The 18,037-nt window shown below is 49.3% G+C and overlaps 1 protein-coding gene across 1 annotated transcript; it reads right to left on the bottom strand.

The window, feature by feature from the left end:
• Positions 1-7,890: 7,890 nt before the first annotated feature.
• Positions 7,891-13,279, bottom strand: SLC39A1 (solute carrier family 39 member 1). The gene is made up of 3 exons (XM_056853510.1): positions 12,805-13,279; positions 10,989-11,119; positions 7,891-8,595 (listed from the first exon to the last, which is right to left on the bottom strand). Exons 1-3 carry the CDS (start codon positions 13,277-13,279, stop codon positions 7,891-7,893), a joined length of 1,311 nt encoding a protein of 436 aa, XP_056709488.1.
• Positions 13,280-18,037: the final 4,758 nt, after the last annotated feature.

The following is an 18,037-nucleotide window of genomic DNA, read 5'->3' as shown; positions in this document are numbered from 1 at the left end:
TTAAACACCTGGCTGGGCATTCACACAACGCATAGTTAAAGTGTGGAACTCCCTGCCCTAGGATGTGGCGATGGCTGCCAACTTGGAAGGCTTCAAGAGGGGAGCGTACATGTTCCTGGAGGAGGGGGCTATTTATGGCTGCTAGTCAAAATGGATACTAGTCCAGGATCAGAGGAGCATGCCTGTTATCTGAGGTGCTGTGGAACACAGGCAGGACAATGCTGCAGCAGTCATCTTGTTTGGGGGCTCCCTAGAGGCCCCTGGTTGGCCACTGTGTGAACAGGCTGCTGGACTTGATGGGCCTTGGTCTGATCCAGCAGAGCCTTTCTTATGTTCATGTTCTTATATGGAGAACGGATTGGGGCCTTTAAGCCAACAATGTTCTTGAATGACTATAGGAGGCAGCCTCCAGCTCACTTTGTAAGGAAGTGTTACCAAAATGCCATATTACGAATTATATGGGGGAATTAGCATTCAATAACCGGCACTGGACATAACTTAAGCAGGATGCAACCTCTGTCTACCAGAGTCCATACCATGACCAGAAAATGAGGCAGAAGCAATGGAATTAGGTTTAAAAGCATTTTACACAAATTATATGCTCGCACACTCATACAAAATTACACATACACATCACACAGTCAGAGCCTAGGAATTAAAGGTAGTAGCATAGAGACGTTTGCCCATGTGGCTGGTTTCCCTTTGACGAGGGGAAATACTTCACCTGATCCAGAAGCAGACTTCCAAGGTTCCATGCGGCTAAAGAAGGGGGTAGGGGGTACGGGGGACTCCCGGTGGCTTAACCAATGAGGCTGGAGAGCTGGGATATCTGGTATTGCTACCCAGACTGACAGAGTAACAGCAAGTATGCAAGGGGAAGACCTAAGGTAGCGTATGGACTAAGGAGACCCCAGTTATACTCTCTCAGGGGGTGGGGCTGATTGGATTACCCAGGTGGTTCCCTGTGTGAGCAAAGGGGATAATGACCCTAATGGTCGGCTGCCGGGGTGGGGCATGGGGTGATTTAGCAATGACTATTGACAAGGTACGACAAGAGTCACTGGAAAAGACTAGGAAAAGTTGAGGGCAGCAGGAAAAGAGGAAGACCCAACAAGAGATGGATTGACTCAATAAAGGAAGCCACAGCCTTCAGTTTGCAAGATCTGAGCAAGGCTGTCAAAGATAGGACATTTTGGAGGACTTTCATTCATAGGGTCGCCATGAGTCGGAAGCGACTTGACGGCACTTAACACATACACACATTGACAAGGCACATTCCAGGAGAAGCGGGAGGACGGCAGACAAAGGAATGCAGAAGTCGTCCAGCTGCTTCATTCAGGCTCTGGAGGTGCAATCGCTGTTATCGGGACGATTCTCCAAGGGGTCATTAATTAAATGGAAAGCGGGTGAGGGGCGCTGTCTACGTGCCGGCTTGCTTTTTATGACCTGGCAGCGATGGAGTCTTTCTCTGGCCCAGGAAAATGGATTCTCTCTGGCTGTGTTAGAAAGGTTTCCCTACCCGAGGTTTCCCCATGACTACTGCTTAAATGCGGTGCCTTTCCCAATGGCGTGTGGATTGGGCACTGAGTCCAAGGTGGCTGCAGCACATGTCCTGGTGTGGTTGCCAGGCTCCAGGTGGGAGAAAGCAAGCCGCCTCATAACAGAAGGGGCTATCAAAGAAAGGAAAAAGATTACAATATCCAGCCTGACTGAGGTGGTAGGTCCGAAGGCTCATGTAAAGAAACTGCATTACAAAGGCCAGGAGAGAGCGGAGGGGGACAGCGTGAGAAATGTGATCCAGATGCAAGCGATCCACTTTGGGAGACAAGACCTTCCTTCCTTCCTTGGAGCCCCTGCCTTCTTGACTTCCAACTCTGCTCTTCTGGGATATCCATGCATCAGGCAAACACTAGAGACACACCATCAGGTTCCCGTGCGCTTGCTTTCTCTCCTCTAAAGGAAACCAGTTCAAGTAATGTTGCCGCTGGACTCTCTTTCTCTGGGCGTGGAGTAGGGGAGCCGTGCCAGAATATTTTTGTAGCCCTGAGGGCTAGAAACTTACTCTTTGTTTTAAATGAAAGCAGAGCTTTCCCCCTAGACACTGGATTCCACATCCAATTCCCGGCCTGCCCTGGAATTGCTGCATATGACCTGGCTACACTGCTAAAAACTGAAATGGCTGCTTGGAAAACAGGGCCTAAAGTTGTGATCTTTGTGGCTGGCATGGAGGGGGTAAATCGGGTTTAATAGACATGATTGAAAACCTCTCCTGTAGAAATGTTATAATATGGCCAGGCTGCTGCATATCCTTCTGGGGAGAAGTTGCGCCTCTAAGCTACACTAGATCTTGTTTTTCTATGTGGTGACATGGCCCTCGATGTTGTGCCTTATACTGAATCAGACCCTCTGTCCTTCAAAGTCAGTACTATCTACTCAGACTGACAGCAGCTCTCCAGGGTCTCAGGTAGAGGTCTTTCACATCACCTACTTGCCTAGTCCCTTCAACTGGGGATGCCGGGGATTGAACCTGGGACCTTCTGCATGCCAAGCAGAGACTCTACCACTGAGCCACAGCCCCTCCCCAAACTGTCTGCCAAACTTAAAAAGGTGGGGAGACATCCTCAGCCACTTTAGCAAGGTGGAACGGGGTGCACAGATTTTTCTGCTGGAAAAGATCAGTGTCCTGCTTGTGCCAGACCTAAGGAAGCCAGGACATTCCTTGCCAAGCCTCCTTGGCTGCTTCCACTGCCCGGGCGGCACTTCAAAAGAAAAACGAGAAATGGCTTCGAAGATGAGGTTTTGCAAAACGGGATTAAGGGATTAAAAGAGGGAGATTTGAGCAAGGGAAGCTGGAAAACGGAGGATTGCAGACTTGAAGGGGATAACGCATCGAAATGCCCCAGAGCTAGGAACAGTGAGAGGAGGACATCTGCCCTGAGGCCGGGATGTGCCAAGAGCGCACGAGGGACAAACGATGAGGCACGATGCACGTAGCTGACTCTACAACAGCACACTCAGAAAAGGCTCCAGGGGCCATGAGGGAAGAACGGTGAAGCTGGGAGTGCCGAGATCCGAGTTCAAATCTCTGTTCAGAGAAAGATTTTGTGTCAGATGATCTCTGAGGCTAACCTGCCTCACAGGGTTGATAGGATAAAAAATGGGGGGGGGAGAGCCCCCTGCAAAGCCAAGTCATAGCAGCTTGGACCCACAAGCAGCACTGTGAGAGGGAGCACCCATGAAATTCAGTTCCCTTCAAGTTACATTAAGGGCTTGTGATTTATTTTGCACCTATTTATTCCACTAAACCAGAGGTCCCCAACGTGGTGCCTGTGGGTGCCCGCTGCTGCCTCTCCTGGTGCCCGTCAAGCACTTTTAGGAAGTGGTCTGTGGTGCGAAAGACAACCTGTCAAATGGAAGTTATTGCTCCCTGATATTTGGTGGTTGGCTCCATCCTGAGGCAGCCATGTTGTGACTGTGCCCAATGCCACGTGTCAGAACGCCAAAGGTGCCCTCGGCTCAAGAAGGTTGGGGACCCCCAGCACTAACCCACATTTGGATCCTGACCAACAGGTTAGGAAACACTAAAACCCCAGAGAGAACAAGTACATTTTAGCAGAGCCCGGGGACAACGACGACACAGGCTTAGAAGCTCGATCACTACATCGGTTCTCGTAGGTCAGTGATGGCGAACCTTTTAGAGACCGAGTGCCCAAACTGCAACCCAAAACCCACTTATTTATCGCCAAGTGCCAATACGGCAATTTAACCTGAATACTGAGGTTTTAGTTTAGAAAAAACAACTCATACATTCACATATTTTGATTGATATTCCCTTGTTGGGGAATTTGCATAAATAAGAGGCTTAAAGCTGGGCTGGCTAAGGGCAAGGAAGACTCCTCTATAATCATAGAGTTGGAAATTTCTTCTAGAAATGAGGCTTGGGGGAAGCTAGGTAGGCAGACAGAGATACATCCTGGCATGACAGGAGGGTCAAAGATATGGCCCACGTCTGAGAACAAAGCCACTGTAGTACCAGCCACATGGGACACCTGAAGCTTCATGGACCTTTGTCTATCAAGGTCAGTACTGTCTACTCACTGCAAAGCTGGTGTTCTACCGTTGAACCATGTCCCCCACCCCCAGCTCCTCAAGTACTTCTGAATTCCATAGATTTCAAGGGGAGAAAAGTATTTTCTTCTATTTAGCTCTCAGACTGAAACCAAGAGGACTAAAGGCCAAACCACACATTAGGTTGAAGATCCATTACTAGATCTCCACATGTTTTTTTTCACCCTAAAATGCAGCCATAGGGACAGACCACACTGGCCTGGGAGGATATTAACTTTCTTCATTTTCCCAATTAAAAATGTCCTCCCCAACTGGGTGGCTATTGTTCCTGGTAGACAAATCTTTTTCTGTGTTCTTTCCTTGCTAGGAGATAATTGTACCTGGTGTGGAGGGGAGGGTTCAGCTGAGAAGTTAGTACCTTGTTGTCTCTGTAAAGGGCCTTTTTAAAACAGCTGCACCCTGGGACCAAGTTCGGAATTAGATATATAGGTGAGTCAGCACGGCTCTTAACATTCTGTAAGGGGGGAAAAAACAATGTTGATGTTTGAAAAGGCAGTTGGTATGGGGTGAAGAGAGTCAGCTGGATGGTAAGGGCGGTGAAACGTCAGGAAAGAAAATACCAAGACCACGGTCACACAGCCCGGATAACCTACAAGAACCGATGAACTCTGGCCGTGAAAGCCTTCGACAATATTTCGATCACTACAATTTCCAAAGCAGAACTTTTTCTAATGGGATGGGAGCAGACGCTGTGCTGACGTCACAGGCCCAGAGAAGTTACGCTCGAACGCTGGAAGACCATTCTTTGATGATTCACTGTTTAAAAGGCTAAAGTTTATTTAATAACAACCAACACTAACAAAAAATACATTAATGCCATTTCTGGATAAGAAAAAGAGTTGGTTTTTTATTTGCTGACTTTCTCTACCACTTAAGGAAGAATCAAGCCGGCTTACTATCACCTGCCCTTCCCCTCCCCACAACAGACACCCAGTGAGGTAGGTGAGGCTGAGAGAATGTGACTAGCCCAAGGTCACCCAGCTGACTTCGTGTGGAGGAGTTGGGAATCAAACCCGGTTCTCCAGATCAGAGTCCACCGCTCCAAACCACTACACCACGCTGGCTCTCCCGATGGGGGAGTGCTGAATGTGTTTTTCCCTCAATCCTCATAAAGAGACTTTTCCAAGGAATGCAAATATGAAAATCATAAGAATATAAAAATCACTTGTGCATCAAACGCCAACCGCAACACACACACACCCCCAAGAGAGAGCCAGCATGGTGTAGTGGTTAAGAGCGGTGGACTCTGGTCTGGAGAACCGAGTTTGATTCCCCACTCCTCCACATGAGCAGCGGGCGCTAATCTGACGAACCGGGTTGGTTTCCCCACTCCTCCGCATGAAGCCGGCTGGGTGACCTTGGGCTAGTCACTGCTCTCTTAGAGCTCTCTCAGCCCCACCTACCTCACAGAGTGTCTGTTGTGGGGAGGGGAAGGGAATTGTAAGCTGGTTTGAGGCTCCTTTAAGTGGTAGAGAAAGTCAGCATATAAAAACCAACTCTTCTCAAAAAGCAAACAAACCACGAAACAGGTTACAGAAATAAATGCAGGCACACCCGGATTCAAACAACCCAAACGGCATGAAAAATGCCCAGCATGAGAAATGGGGTGATCTGTTTTCAGTGATAAAATAAATCCCTGTACCTTAGGCCTAGCAGAATCTATCCCTTATCTGCCTTTACATCAATCTATAGCAACTTTTTCGAGAGCTAACTATCCATAGCCAGGGTAACTTGGATGCTTGGGAAACTGCATAAGTCTGTAAACTATCCACTGCTGAAATCTAGGCAAGAAAATTCAGACACCCCCCAGAAGCTGCTGGTTAACACCATTCATCATGAAGGCTGGAAGCGCTAAAGGTTGGAGACAGCATATCGGCAGCTTAACCTACCCCCACAGGGCTGTCGTAACAATAAAATGGAGCAAGAAATGGTTTACGCTGTTGGAGGAAGGGCGGGATTAAAATTATTATACTTTGCCCTGGGGTAAAGGCATTACACATGAATACTTGAACCATGGTTAAGGATCGGCTGCAAACTAGGATGTGAAACCGTGTTTTACTTTGCAATCCACGGTTTGCATTATTCACCATTCATGCATTACACCTGCACCCACCAAACCACGGTTAAGCCAACTACTCTTCCTCCTCTACCACGCTGCTTGCAAGAAAACAGGCAGGTCCACACACTCTCCAGCAGGAAGGATTCACGCAGTCACAATTATGGCATAGTTTTGAGGTCTTCACCAGGGTTAGCATGGCAAACCACGGTTAGTGCCAACCCAGGCTAAAGACAGCAAACAGTTCTGAAGTTGACCCAGGACTGTACCTCTTTCCAGCCAGAACGGCACACACTGCTGAAATCATAGCTTGATACGAAGGGTACTTGGAAGCTTAACATTTAACCGCGGTTTGCTGCATAGTTTGGGGAAGAGCCCAAACAAAATCATTGCTCAGAGCTCTGAGGAACTGTACAACTTCAAGCTAGAAAGGGTGTAGAGCTACATGTTGTCTAACCATGGTTAGTACCAACCACGGTTACAATTTTTTTTGTCTACAAAGGGCCTGTGAGATCAAGTTTCTAATTCCCCCCCCCAAAAGAACTGCTAAAGTTTTAAGAAACATCACTCTGTAACATACATAGCTCAGAATTACCTCTATTTGGAGTGACAGAGCTCCAAACTAACTAAAAATAAAAATCGCATTGTTTCTCCAGCACAAGTCCGTTGAATTAAGGAGTGGTTTTTCTCTGTGTTAGGCAAGTTAGTGACAGAATCCAGTTTTTTCACAAGCCAGGGCTATTACCAATTCACACTTGTGGATACATCGCCGAGCGTTGTGTGTAAAACCATCTCCGTTTCTGTGGCCCGTGTTCCGTTTGCATGGAAGCCGTCGCATGTTACAAGAGCGCACACGGTCTGTGAATTCCCCTTTCAGAACTTCACAGAAGCTCAAGTAAAGCCGAGGATCGGGGCCCAGAGAATGCTTTGGCACATAATACTGAAATTGTTAGAGGGCCCGCCCTGCATACACACAACCACCAAGCTGGTGAGGGAGAACCCTGATCCAGAAACACGTCTAACAAGAGCGTCTTTTAGAAAAGGGTTTCTCTCATCTCTCCCACAACGTAAGAAGGAGACAGATCTCTTTCAAAACAGAAAGCAGAGCTATTCAAGGCACCCAAGAGATTAAGGCAAGGAAGCGGAGCCGGGGCTGGGAACAGACCCAACATTTTGGCACCAGAAATCACACTTCAAAGCGGAAGAAAACCCTCTTACCTTCCCCTTGCACAAGAAAACCCTGGGGGGGGGGACCCACACTCACGTGTTCAGAATCTGAGCCCCAATTAATTCCTAAACCCAGCCGAGAGCAGGCAAGAAGTCTCCCATCCTGCCAGAATTTCTTTCCATCCCAAATATTACACGAACCAGTTATGCCCCTCGGCCACAACATAAACAAGATAAACCTGGGGATTGTGGGATCTTTTCGAATGAGGGAGTCATTGGCACCGCTTGAAGGTAGATCTAAAATGATCGAGTCAGGTCATTTCGAGAATAACAGTTTCCAGGGCAACTGCCAAGGGGGAGAGGGAAAGTTACCTCCAAGTTTTGCTTCCGGGTTTAGGAATTTTCGGGGGAAAGAAGGAAGAGATTAATCCTCCTCCAAAGAGGAAAAACTGGAACGGTGAGAGGTTTTGCGTTCCTTGTCCTTCTCCCTCCCGCTTCCCGGGCTGGTGAAACAAACCTCCCGCCCCTCCCCGGGGCCCTCAGATCTTAATAAACAGAATGCTGGTGACGAGTGCGAATCCGGCCAAGAGGACGATGACTTTGAGGATCCGCTGCTCAGAGGAGCTGAGCTCGTGGGGCAGGATCTCCAAGAAGGTGATGTAGACGAAGGTGCCGGCCGCCAGCCCTTCCAGGACGCTGCGGGAGAGGCCGTGGAGGATGGCCACGGGCGCCTCCGTCAGAGCTATGCCCAGCCCGATGCCCAGCGGGGTCATGACAGAGAAGAGGACCAGGCAGCCCGCCACAGCGCGGCTACGCAGCCGGCTCTGGAGCAGCTTGAAGCTGAGGCTGAAGGCGATGGCGCCCTTGTGGATCAGCAAAGCCAAGCAGATCTCCAGGGCCTGGGCGCTCCCCTCCTGCAGCCCCACGGCCAGCCCTTCGAAGATGGAGTGCAGGGAGAGGGCCAGCAGCAGCACGAAGCAGCGGATGACCGAGTGGGAGTTGAAATCCACGTGGAAGTGGGGGGGCTCCCGGAGGCGGCCCTCCCGAGGCAGCTGCCGGGGCAGGGGGCCGTCCGGCCAGTCCCGGTCCTGGATAGTGGCAGAGTTGTACGAGGCAGAGCCCAGCAGGGATTGTGTCTCCTCCAGGGAGCCCGAGGGGTCCTTGTAGGCCAGGACGATCTGCTCCATGACGAGGACCAGGAAGAAGCCCATGGCCAGGATGAACTCTTGGAGGGGGAAGAAGAGCTGCGGGAGGAAAGGAAGAGGCGTCTCAGCAGATGGGAACCTGGGAGCCCCTCCTCCCCCAACATTGCAAGTCACCATGGTTCGGAGCTGTAGACTCTGATCTGGAGAACCGGGTTTGATTCCCCCACTCCACATGAGCGGCGGAGGCTAATCTGGTGAACTGGGTTGATTTCCCCGATCCTCCACATGAAGCCAGCTGGGTGAACTTGGGCTAGTCACAGCTCGCATCAAGCTCTCTCAGCCCCACCTACCTCACAGGGTGTCTGTTGTGGGGAGGGGAAGGGAAGGTGATTGTAAGCCGGTTTGATTCTTCCTTATGTGGTAGAGAAAGTAGGCATATAAAATGCAACTCTTCTTCTTCTTTCTACCATCCCAATAAGACCAAGCCCTAAGAGGGACTCGGGAACGTTCAGTCTGGAGAAGAGGAGGTTGAGGGGGGACAGGATTGCTCTCTTGAAGTATTTGAAGAGCTGTCACTTAGAGGAGGGCGGGGAGATGTTCCTGTTGGCAGCAGAGGACTCACAATAATGGGTTTAAACTGAGGGCGGAAAGGTACTGGCTGGATATAGGAACAATTTTTCCCCCGTAGGAGTCAAAGGTGGAATTAGCTACCTAGGGAGGTGGTGAGTTCTCCCTCTCTGGCAGTCTTCAAGAAGCGGCTGGATGAACACTTGTCAGGGATGCTCTAGGCTGATTCTGCATTAGGCCAGGGGTTGGACTAGATGGCCCCTTCCCACTCTAGGATTACGATTTACCCGTTTTTTTGTTTGTTTTTTATTTACCCAGTTTGATGGTTAGTGGGAGCATCCCAGTACTTGGCCATGATCCCAATTTCTCCACTCATGTATCTCTCCCTGGTCAGACTCTGTTTTTATCATGATTGTAGGGAAACATTTTCAAGTGTGGATTCCACTGGAGCCAGGATGGCCAGTGTGGTGTAGTGATTAGTGGCAGACTAGGATCGGGGAGACCTGGGTTTGAATCCCTGCTCTGCCATGGAAGCTTGCTGGGTGACCTTGGGCCAGTCACACTCTCTCAGCCTCACCTGCCTCACGGGGTGGTTGTGAGGATAAAACAGAGGAGAGGATGCCTTAGGTCCTCACTGAGACCTCACCTACCTCACAGGGTTTTTGTGAGGGTAAAATGGAGGCAAAAATGGGACCTTGGTTACTTATTGAGAAGGTTCCTTCTACTCTGAGGTAAGGAGGGCGTCTTGGAGACAGATGGGTGATTCCTTTCCAGTGCTAAGGCAGGCAGGAACTAATTGAACTAACTGAACTGGAGAAATGGAGGGGAGAACTGGGTGTCCCTCGGCTGGTCTCCTCGGTGGTCACATGAACACATGAAGCTGCCTTAGACTGAATCAGACCCTTGGTCCATCAAAGTCAGTACTGTCTACTCAGACCGGCAGCAGCTCTCTAGGGTCTCAGGCAGAGGTCTTTCCCATCTCCTACTTGCCTAGTCCCTTTAACTAGAGATGCCGGGGATTGAACCTGGGACTTTCTGCATGCCAGACAGATGTTCTACCACTGAGCCACAGCCCCTCCCACAATTCAGAGGGTTCCTTCCCTCATGTAGGTATGGTTACTACAGAGCAACCTCTGCAGATGCCTAACCTTAGTGAGGCAGGGGACGATTCCAGGCAGGAAACAGGAAGTGGGGAAAGTTCAATTAGTTCCTGCCTGCCTTAGCACCGGAATCACCCATCTGTCTCCAAGATGCCCTCCGCCTCAGAGTGAGAACGTTTTGGGCTCTCACCTCCCTCACAGGGCAGTTGTGAGGACAGGGTTGCCAACTCTGGGTTGGGAAATACCTGGAGATTTGGGGGGTGGAGCCTGAGGAGGGTGGGGTTTGGGGAGGGGGAGGGACTTCTATGCCATAGAGGGCAAATGCCAAAGCGGCCCTTTTCTCCAGGGGAACTGATCTCTGTCGGCTGGAGATCAGTTGTAACAGCAGGAGATCGCCAGCTAGTACCTGGAGGTTGGCAACCCTATGTCAATGCCATAGAGTCCAATTCCCAAAGCAGCCATTTTCCCCAGGTGAACTGATCTCTATCGGCTGGAGATCAGTTGTAATAGCAGGAGATTTTCAGCCACCACTTGGAGATTGGCAACCCTATGTGAGGATAATATGGAGGAGAGAACATTTTGGGTCCTCACCTACTTTACAGGGTTGTAGTGAGGATAAAATGGAGGAGAGAACAACATTGTGGGTCCTCATTGGGGAGAAAAGCAGGACATAAAGGAAGTAAATAATAATAGATAACACTGCTAGTGTTGCATGTGTGGTTTTTGTCCCCCCACCCCTTGGTGAAACGGGGCAGTCTCCTGTGCAGAGGTTTTGGCGTGCGAGACCCTCCAAGGCCAGAAACGCCCCCCCCAACCCTTTCTCACCGTGACCCCCAAATCAGCCAGGGCCTTGCTGATGCTGCTGAGGTAATCGGGAATCAAATCCAGGAGACAAGTGCCCAGGAAGACGCCGCCGGCAAAACAGCTCACCAGGCTCAACGCTTTCTTGCGAGTACCTGTAAGAAGAGAAAGAAGGAGCTGTAACACAAGAAGTATGGGAATGGTGGTGAACCCTATCACTCCACTGAGCAAAGTTTATTTATTAAAATATCCCACCCTTCCTTTCGATTTAGGTACGAAGAAGAAGAATTGATTTTTATATGCCAACTTTATCACTTAAGGAAGAATCAAACCGGCTCACAATCACCTTCCCTTCCCCACAACAGACACCCTGTGAGGTAGGAGAGGCTGAGAAAGCTCTAAGAGAGCTGTGACTAGCCCAAGGTCACCCAGCTGGCTTCGTGGGGAGGAGCGGAAAATCAAACCCGGTTCTCCAGATTAGCACCCACTGCTCATGTGGAGGTGTGGGGAATCAAACCCAGTTCACCAGATTAGAGTCCACCGCTCTTAACTGCTACACAACGCTGGCAAAGGAGCTTTCCTCCAATTTAGCTGGCTGTTCCCTTGGAGACAGAGCCACTCAAGCCAGATAAAAGCTCAGTTAGCCTGGAGAGGTCTACTTGGAGGGTGGTTGGATCCGCCCCAGCTGGTTCACCCTGCCATGAAATTGGCTTGCTCTAGCTTTGCACCTGTAAATACCCACATCAATCAACCTTGCAATTTCTGCAATTACAGTTACAGTTAGTCAGTTAGTCTTTTACAGTTAGTCAGGGAACACTAATGTGCCCTGAAGCACATCTGAAGAATTATGTATTTGATTTTTTTGAAGGGCCGTCACTTAGAGGAGGGCAGGGAGTAGTTCCTGTTGGCAGCAGAGGAGAGGGCTCGCAATAAAGGGTTTAAATTGCAGGCAGAAGAAGAGTTGGTTTTTATATGCCAACTTTCTCTACCACTTAAGGGAGAATTAAACCAGTTTACAATCACCTTCCCTTCTCCTCCCCACCACAGACACCCTATGAGGTAGGTGAGGCTGAGAGAGCTCTAAGAGAGCTGTGACTAGCCCAAGGACACCCAGCTGGCTTCATGTGGAGGAGTGGGGAATCAAACCCGGTTCACCAGATTAGCCTCCACCGCTCATGTGGAGGAATCATAGAATAGAATCATAGAGTTGGAAGGGACCGCCAGGGTCATCTAGTCCAACCCCCTGCACAATGCAGGAAACTCACAACTACCTCCCACACACACACCCAGTGCCCAGAAGATGGCCAAGATGCCCCCCCTCCCATGATCTGCCCAAGTTCATAGAATCAGCACTGCTGACATATGGCCATCTAGCCTCTGCTTAAAAACCTCCTGGGAAGGAGAGCTCACCACCTCCCGAGGAAGCCTGTTCCACTGAGGAACCGCTATGTTAGAAAATTCTTCCTAATGTCTAGAAGGAAACTCTTTTGATTTAATTTCAACCCGTTGGTTCTGGTCCGACCTTCTTGGGCAACAGAAAACAACTCGGCACCCTCCTCTCTATGACAGCTCTTCAAGTACTCGAAGATGGTTATCATATCCCCTCTGTCTTCTCCTCTTCAGGCTAAACCTACCCAGCTCCTTCAACCTTTCCTTATAGGACTTGGTCTCCAGACCCCTCACCATCTTTGTTGCCCTCCTCTGGACACGTTCCAGCTTACCTACATCTTTCTTAAATTGAGTGGGGAACTGACCCCGTTCTCCAGATCAGTCCACTGGGAAAAGGAAGCGTATAAAACAAATAAACAAGTCACATTAAGGGGAGAGATGAGTGGCTTACCTGATAAGCTGGTTGCAGTCCCGGGACGATGGAAGACCCAGAGAGGCAAGAACCCACACAGAAGGGTAACCAGCAGCAGCAGCACCAGGGCACCCAGCTTCACCTCCAAACCCACCGGAGAGCGGAAGACCACTGCCCTGGAATACGGCTGCCACACCACCTGCTCCAGTTCGGCCTCAGGTCCCACCTGCTCAGCCATTGCTCCGGAGAGAGGTTTCGAACCCAGCTCCTCCATGAACCCAAGAGGCTTGCCCACGTCTTCTCTGCAGTACAGTCGACGGTAGGGCGCCTTCAAAGGGCGTACGCCATCGCCGTCAGCTCCGTCTCCCAATTTGTTTCGGCAAGCCAAGAAACGGGTCTGGCAGAAGTCGCCCTGGAGGAGGAAACGGGGAAAATAAGAGGGTAGGAACCGAAGTGTTAGGTGAGCGGTAGAAAGGAGGGAAGGCATTCTGAAGTCATGGATGGAGCCATGCATGGCGGTCATTTAGAGAGGAACTGTCCGAAGAAGTTGCACCACACTACCTCCCTAGGGTTGCCAACCTCCAGGTGGTGGCTGGAGACCTCCCGCTATTACAAGTGATCTCCAGCCGATAGAGATCAGTTCCCCTGGAGAAAATGGCCGCTTGGGCAATTGGACTCTATGGCATTGGAGTCCCTCCCCAAGCCCCGCCCTCCTCCGGCTCCACCCCAAAAATCGAAGCTGGGTACCCAAGGTTGGGTGGGATAAATAAAATATATAGAAAATGAAAATATAATTTATTTAAAGCGCTATGTCAAGATAAAAATTATTTTTAAAAAAATGTTAAAACAGCAGAATGGCATTTCCTAAGGTTGATATCTAGAACCACCTTCCAGACACGCTTCGGCCTGTTTGGCCTTCCTCAGTGGTCAATAGAAACCCATGCAAAACAGACCCACATTTAAAGATGTATACGGGCAATATATATTCGACCAGGCATGTGTATAGGTTGTATAATTTATGACCAATTATACAAACATCTGGTAAGATTCTCTCAAGGTGTTATGCTGGGCTGTTTGTGTCTCCCATATAAAATGTGTGCAATTCTCAACCTGGTAAAACAAAGAGGGTAGGAACCAAAGTGTTGGGTGAGCGGGGGCAAGGAGGGAAGGCATTCTGAGGTGCGCCGGAAGTCACGGATGGAGCCATGCATGGCGGTCATTTAGAGAGGAACTGTCCGAAGAAGTCGCACCACACTATATCCCTAGGGTTGCCAACCTCCAGGTACTAAGCACAGAATCAGGCTAGAAGAACTTGCAAACACTATATGGAACAAAGTGTATTAAAGTGAATAAGGGGACTATAAATAAATACATATATACAAATATAACTAAATATATAACTATAACTAAACATATACAAATATAACAAATATAACTAAACAGTCCAAGGTACAAGTATCAAAAGTTCATAGTAAGTAGAAACTGGAACGATGTATGAAGTCATCGTTCCAGTTTCTACTTACTATGAACTTTTGATACTTGTACCTTTTGGACTGTTTAGTTATATTTGTATATATGTATTTATAGTCACCTTATGCACTTTAATACACTTTGTTCCATATAGTGTTTGCAAGTTCTTCTAGCCCGATTCTGTGCTTATTTCCTAACCTGTGGTAACAGTACAGTGGTGTTTATTTTGGTTGCTCAACCTCCAGGTAGTAGCTGGACATCTCCCGCTATCACAACTGATCTCCAGCCGATAGAGATCTGTTCCCCTGGAGAAAAGGGCCGCTTGGGCAATTGGACTCTATGGCATTGAAGTCCCGCCCCTTCCCAAACCCCGCCCTTCTCAGGCTCTGCCCAAAAAAAAACTCCCGGTGGCAAAGAGGCACCTTGCAACCCTAACTCTATAGCAGTCAAAAAGGGCAAGAGTCCAGTAGCACCTTAAAGACTAACAAAAATATTTTCTGGTAGGGTAGGAGCTTTCGTGAGCCTGTGGCTCACGAAAGCTCATACCCTACCAGAAAATATTTTTGTTAGTCTTTAAGGTGCTACTGGACTCTTGCCCTTTTTGACTACTGCAAACAGACTAACACGGCTACCCACTGTGAACTAACTCTATAGCGTTGTACCCACGGAGATCCCTGTCCTCCCCAGGCTACATCCCCAAATCTCCCAGTTTCCCAGCCTGGATATGGCAACCATACCCACCCCAAACCCCGCCGGTATCCAGGGGGGAATCGGCAACCCTACTTTGGCCCAATCCGGCTATGTGCAATCTCTGCCAAAAAAAAAAGGTAAAGGTCCCCCGTGCAATCACCGGGTCATTCCTGACCCATGGGGTGACGTCACATCCCGACGTTTCCAAGGCAGACTTTGTTTGCGGGGTGGTTTGCCAGTGCCTCCCCCAGTCATCTTCCCTTTACCCCCAGCAAGCTGGGTCCTCATTTCACCGACCTCGGAAGGATGGAAGGCTGAGTCAACCTCGAGCCGGCGACCTGAAACCGACTCTCGTCAGGATCGAACTCAGGTCATGAGCAGAGCTTGGACTGCAGTACTGCAGCTTAACACTCTGCGCCACGGGGCTCCTAATCTCTGCCAAGGCTCTCTTTATTTAGAAATACCTTATCTTGCATTACCCTTCTCTTATCCTACCAGCTGCAGGAAAAACAGAGCATTCCAGGGGAAGAAGGAATCTGCTCCCCTCCCCAGTTTGCAAACCAAGGAGGCGGTGGTGATGGCGGCGGGGGAATCTATTCTTTCGGCCTCAACTTCCAGATCAGTGAATCCCGATCCAGATCCCGGGCACTTCCTGGACTATGTCACCAGCAAGTGAGTCACCAAACAGATTCCAGGAAGTCTTCCTCCCCCCTCCCCAATCCCACCCCCCCCCCGAGGAAAAACAACCGGGCAAAGTGACAAACACAAATCGTCCCCAGGCTGGACTGAAAGAACGGGTGTGAGCTTGCACGCTTTTCCTCGTGAGCAAGCCCCACTGACGTCAGCAGCACTTACTTCTGGGCAGCGATTATAGGGCAGCTGCCCTGGGTGTTGCCCCCAAGGGTGGCCCGCAAGGAGCAGCCGTAAAGAGGAAGAGGAAACGAGAAAGCCCTTAAAAAAAAGAAAGAAACCCCGGTCCGTAATTTCCAGGCAGCGCTCCATCACCCAACGCGCTGTTGTTACACCGCCCAGGGTCACAAGCCCAAGAAAGGGAGCAAGGTATAAATTTGCGCCAAGAATAACAAACCACACACATACGCACAGACCAACCCCACACCTGTTTACCGCCGCTCCATAATGAAGTTGCACTGCACCGTTCCACAAAACGCTCCCTGTGCACAGGTACAACCTTCCTTAAGTGCACCCTGTCAGTTTTTCTTTTCATAGAATCAGAGTGGGAAGGGGCCCTAGAGGCCATCTAGTCCAACCCCCTGCTCAATGCAGGATCAGCCTAGAGCATCCCTGACAAGTGTTCGTCCAGCCTCTGCTTAAAGACGGCCAGAGAGGGGGAGCTCACCACCTCCCTAGGCAGCCGATTCCACTGTCAAACAACTCCTACTGTAAAAAAAAAAAGTTTCCTAATATCCTTTCCGCCCGCAATTTAAACCCATTGTTGCAAGTCCTATCCTCTGTTGCCAACAGGAACAGCTCCCTGCCCTCCTCTAAGTGACAGCCCTTCAAATACTTCCGAGAGAGCAATCCTGTCCCCCCTCAACCTCCTCTTCTTCAGCCTGAACATTCCCAAGTCCCTCAGCCTTTCCTCGTAGGGCTTGATCTCCAGGGACCCTTTTGGGGACCTTTAAGTGTATACACAGGTCCAACTTTGGTACAATACTTCCAGAAGTGGAAGGAGGCAGAGGACGGTGAAACAATATAGTTTTACAGGAAAAAATTGAGTGTCTTTTTCTATTACATAGTTGAAAACTAACAATAAAATTGAATTAAAATAGAAGAAGAAATATTTAGCTAATACACGTTTTACAATAAATATTAGATATGAAGATATATTTACAATAGAGTAATCCAACTCAAAAGAAGTGAACTACTAAAACGTAAATTTAAAAAGCTCCACATAAATTTTAATAATATGATTGTTTATTTTAATGTTTATATGTTTGTTTGTGTTTCGAAATAAATCTTGTAAAAATTAAAACAACAATACAGTTTTTATTTAGGATAAAGGCCCGACCTAGACAGCCCAAGCTAGCCAGATCTCGGAAGCTAAATAGGGTTGGCCCCGGTCAGTACTTAGATGGAAGACTTCTAGGGAAGTCCAGGGTAGCTATGCAGAGGCAGGCAATGGCAAACCACCTCCAAATGACTGCTTGAAAAACCCTACGGGATTGCCATGAATCGGCTGTGACCACCACCGGTAGCCCAAGCTAGCCATATCTAATCAGAAGTTAAGCAGGTACTTGAACAGGAGACCATCAGAAGAAGCGTTGCTTTTTAATATGCTGACCTTCTCTGCCTTTTAAGGAGAATCAAACCAGCTTCCAATCTTCCTTCCCTTCCCCACAACAGACACCCTGTGAGGTTGGTGGGGCTGCGAGAACTGTGAGTAGCCCAAAGTCACCCAGCTGGCTTCATGTGGAGGAGTGGGGAAACCAACCCGGTTCCCCCAGATTTTAGAGTCCGCCACTCTTAACCATTACACCACACTGGCTGTCAAGCAAGGACAAGCTGCTCTTGGATTACACAGCTCATTCTACAACTCCACATTGTTATCTGACTCAACTCCTATCCATTCACACATGCTATATGACACAGGTCTGCATGAGAAGAAGAGCTGGTTTTTTATATGCCAACTTTCTCTACCACTTAAGGGCGACTCAAACCGGCTTACAGTTGCCTTTCCCTTCCCCTCCCCACCACAGACACCCTGTGAGGCAGGTGGGGCTGAGAGCTCTGAGAACAGTGACTAGCCCGAGGTCACCCAGCTGGCTTCATGTGTTAGGAGTGAGGAAACAAATCCAGTTCACCAGATTAGCCCCCGCCGCTCATGTGGAGGAGTGGGGAAATCAAACCCGGTTCTCCAGATCAGACTGATACTTGTGGTAAGAAGAGACGGCACACAGGAACCCTGACTGCGCAGACCAGATGCCAGTGACCAAAGGCAAGGGGAGGCTCCACACACACTCCAATGTGACCATAACAAACAGAATTAAGCTTTGCAGACAAAGGGTCGGTCAGAGCCAGAGAGACCGAAAAAGGCTTGTACCATCAGGGTCTCCAGGGAGCAGTTTTGAACACCCCCAAACGAAACCCATAA

Source organism: Euleptes europaea, chromosome 7, assembly GCF_029931775.1.
Source record: "Euleptes europaea isolate rEulEur1 chromosome 7, rEulEur1.hap1, whole genome shotgun sequence".
NCBI classification, from domain to species: Eukaryota; Metazoa; Chordata; class Lepidosauria; order Squamata; family Sphaerodactylidae; genus Euleptes; species Euleptes europaea.
The sequence above is the reverse complement of the archived record's forward strand: the minus strand, read 5'-3'. Positions and strand labels throughout refer to the sequence as shown.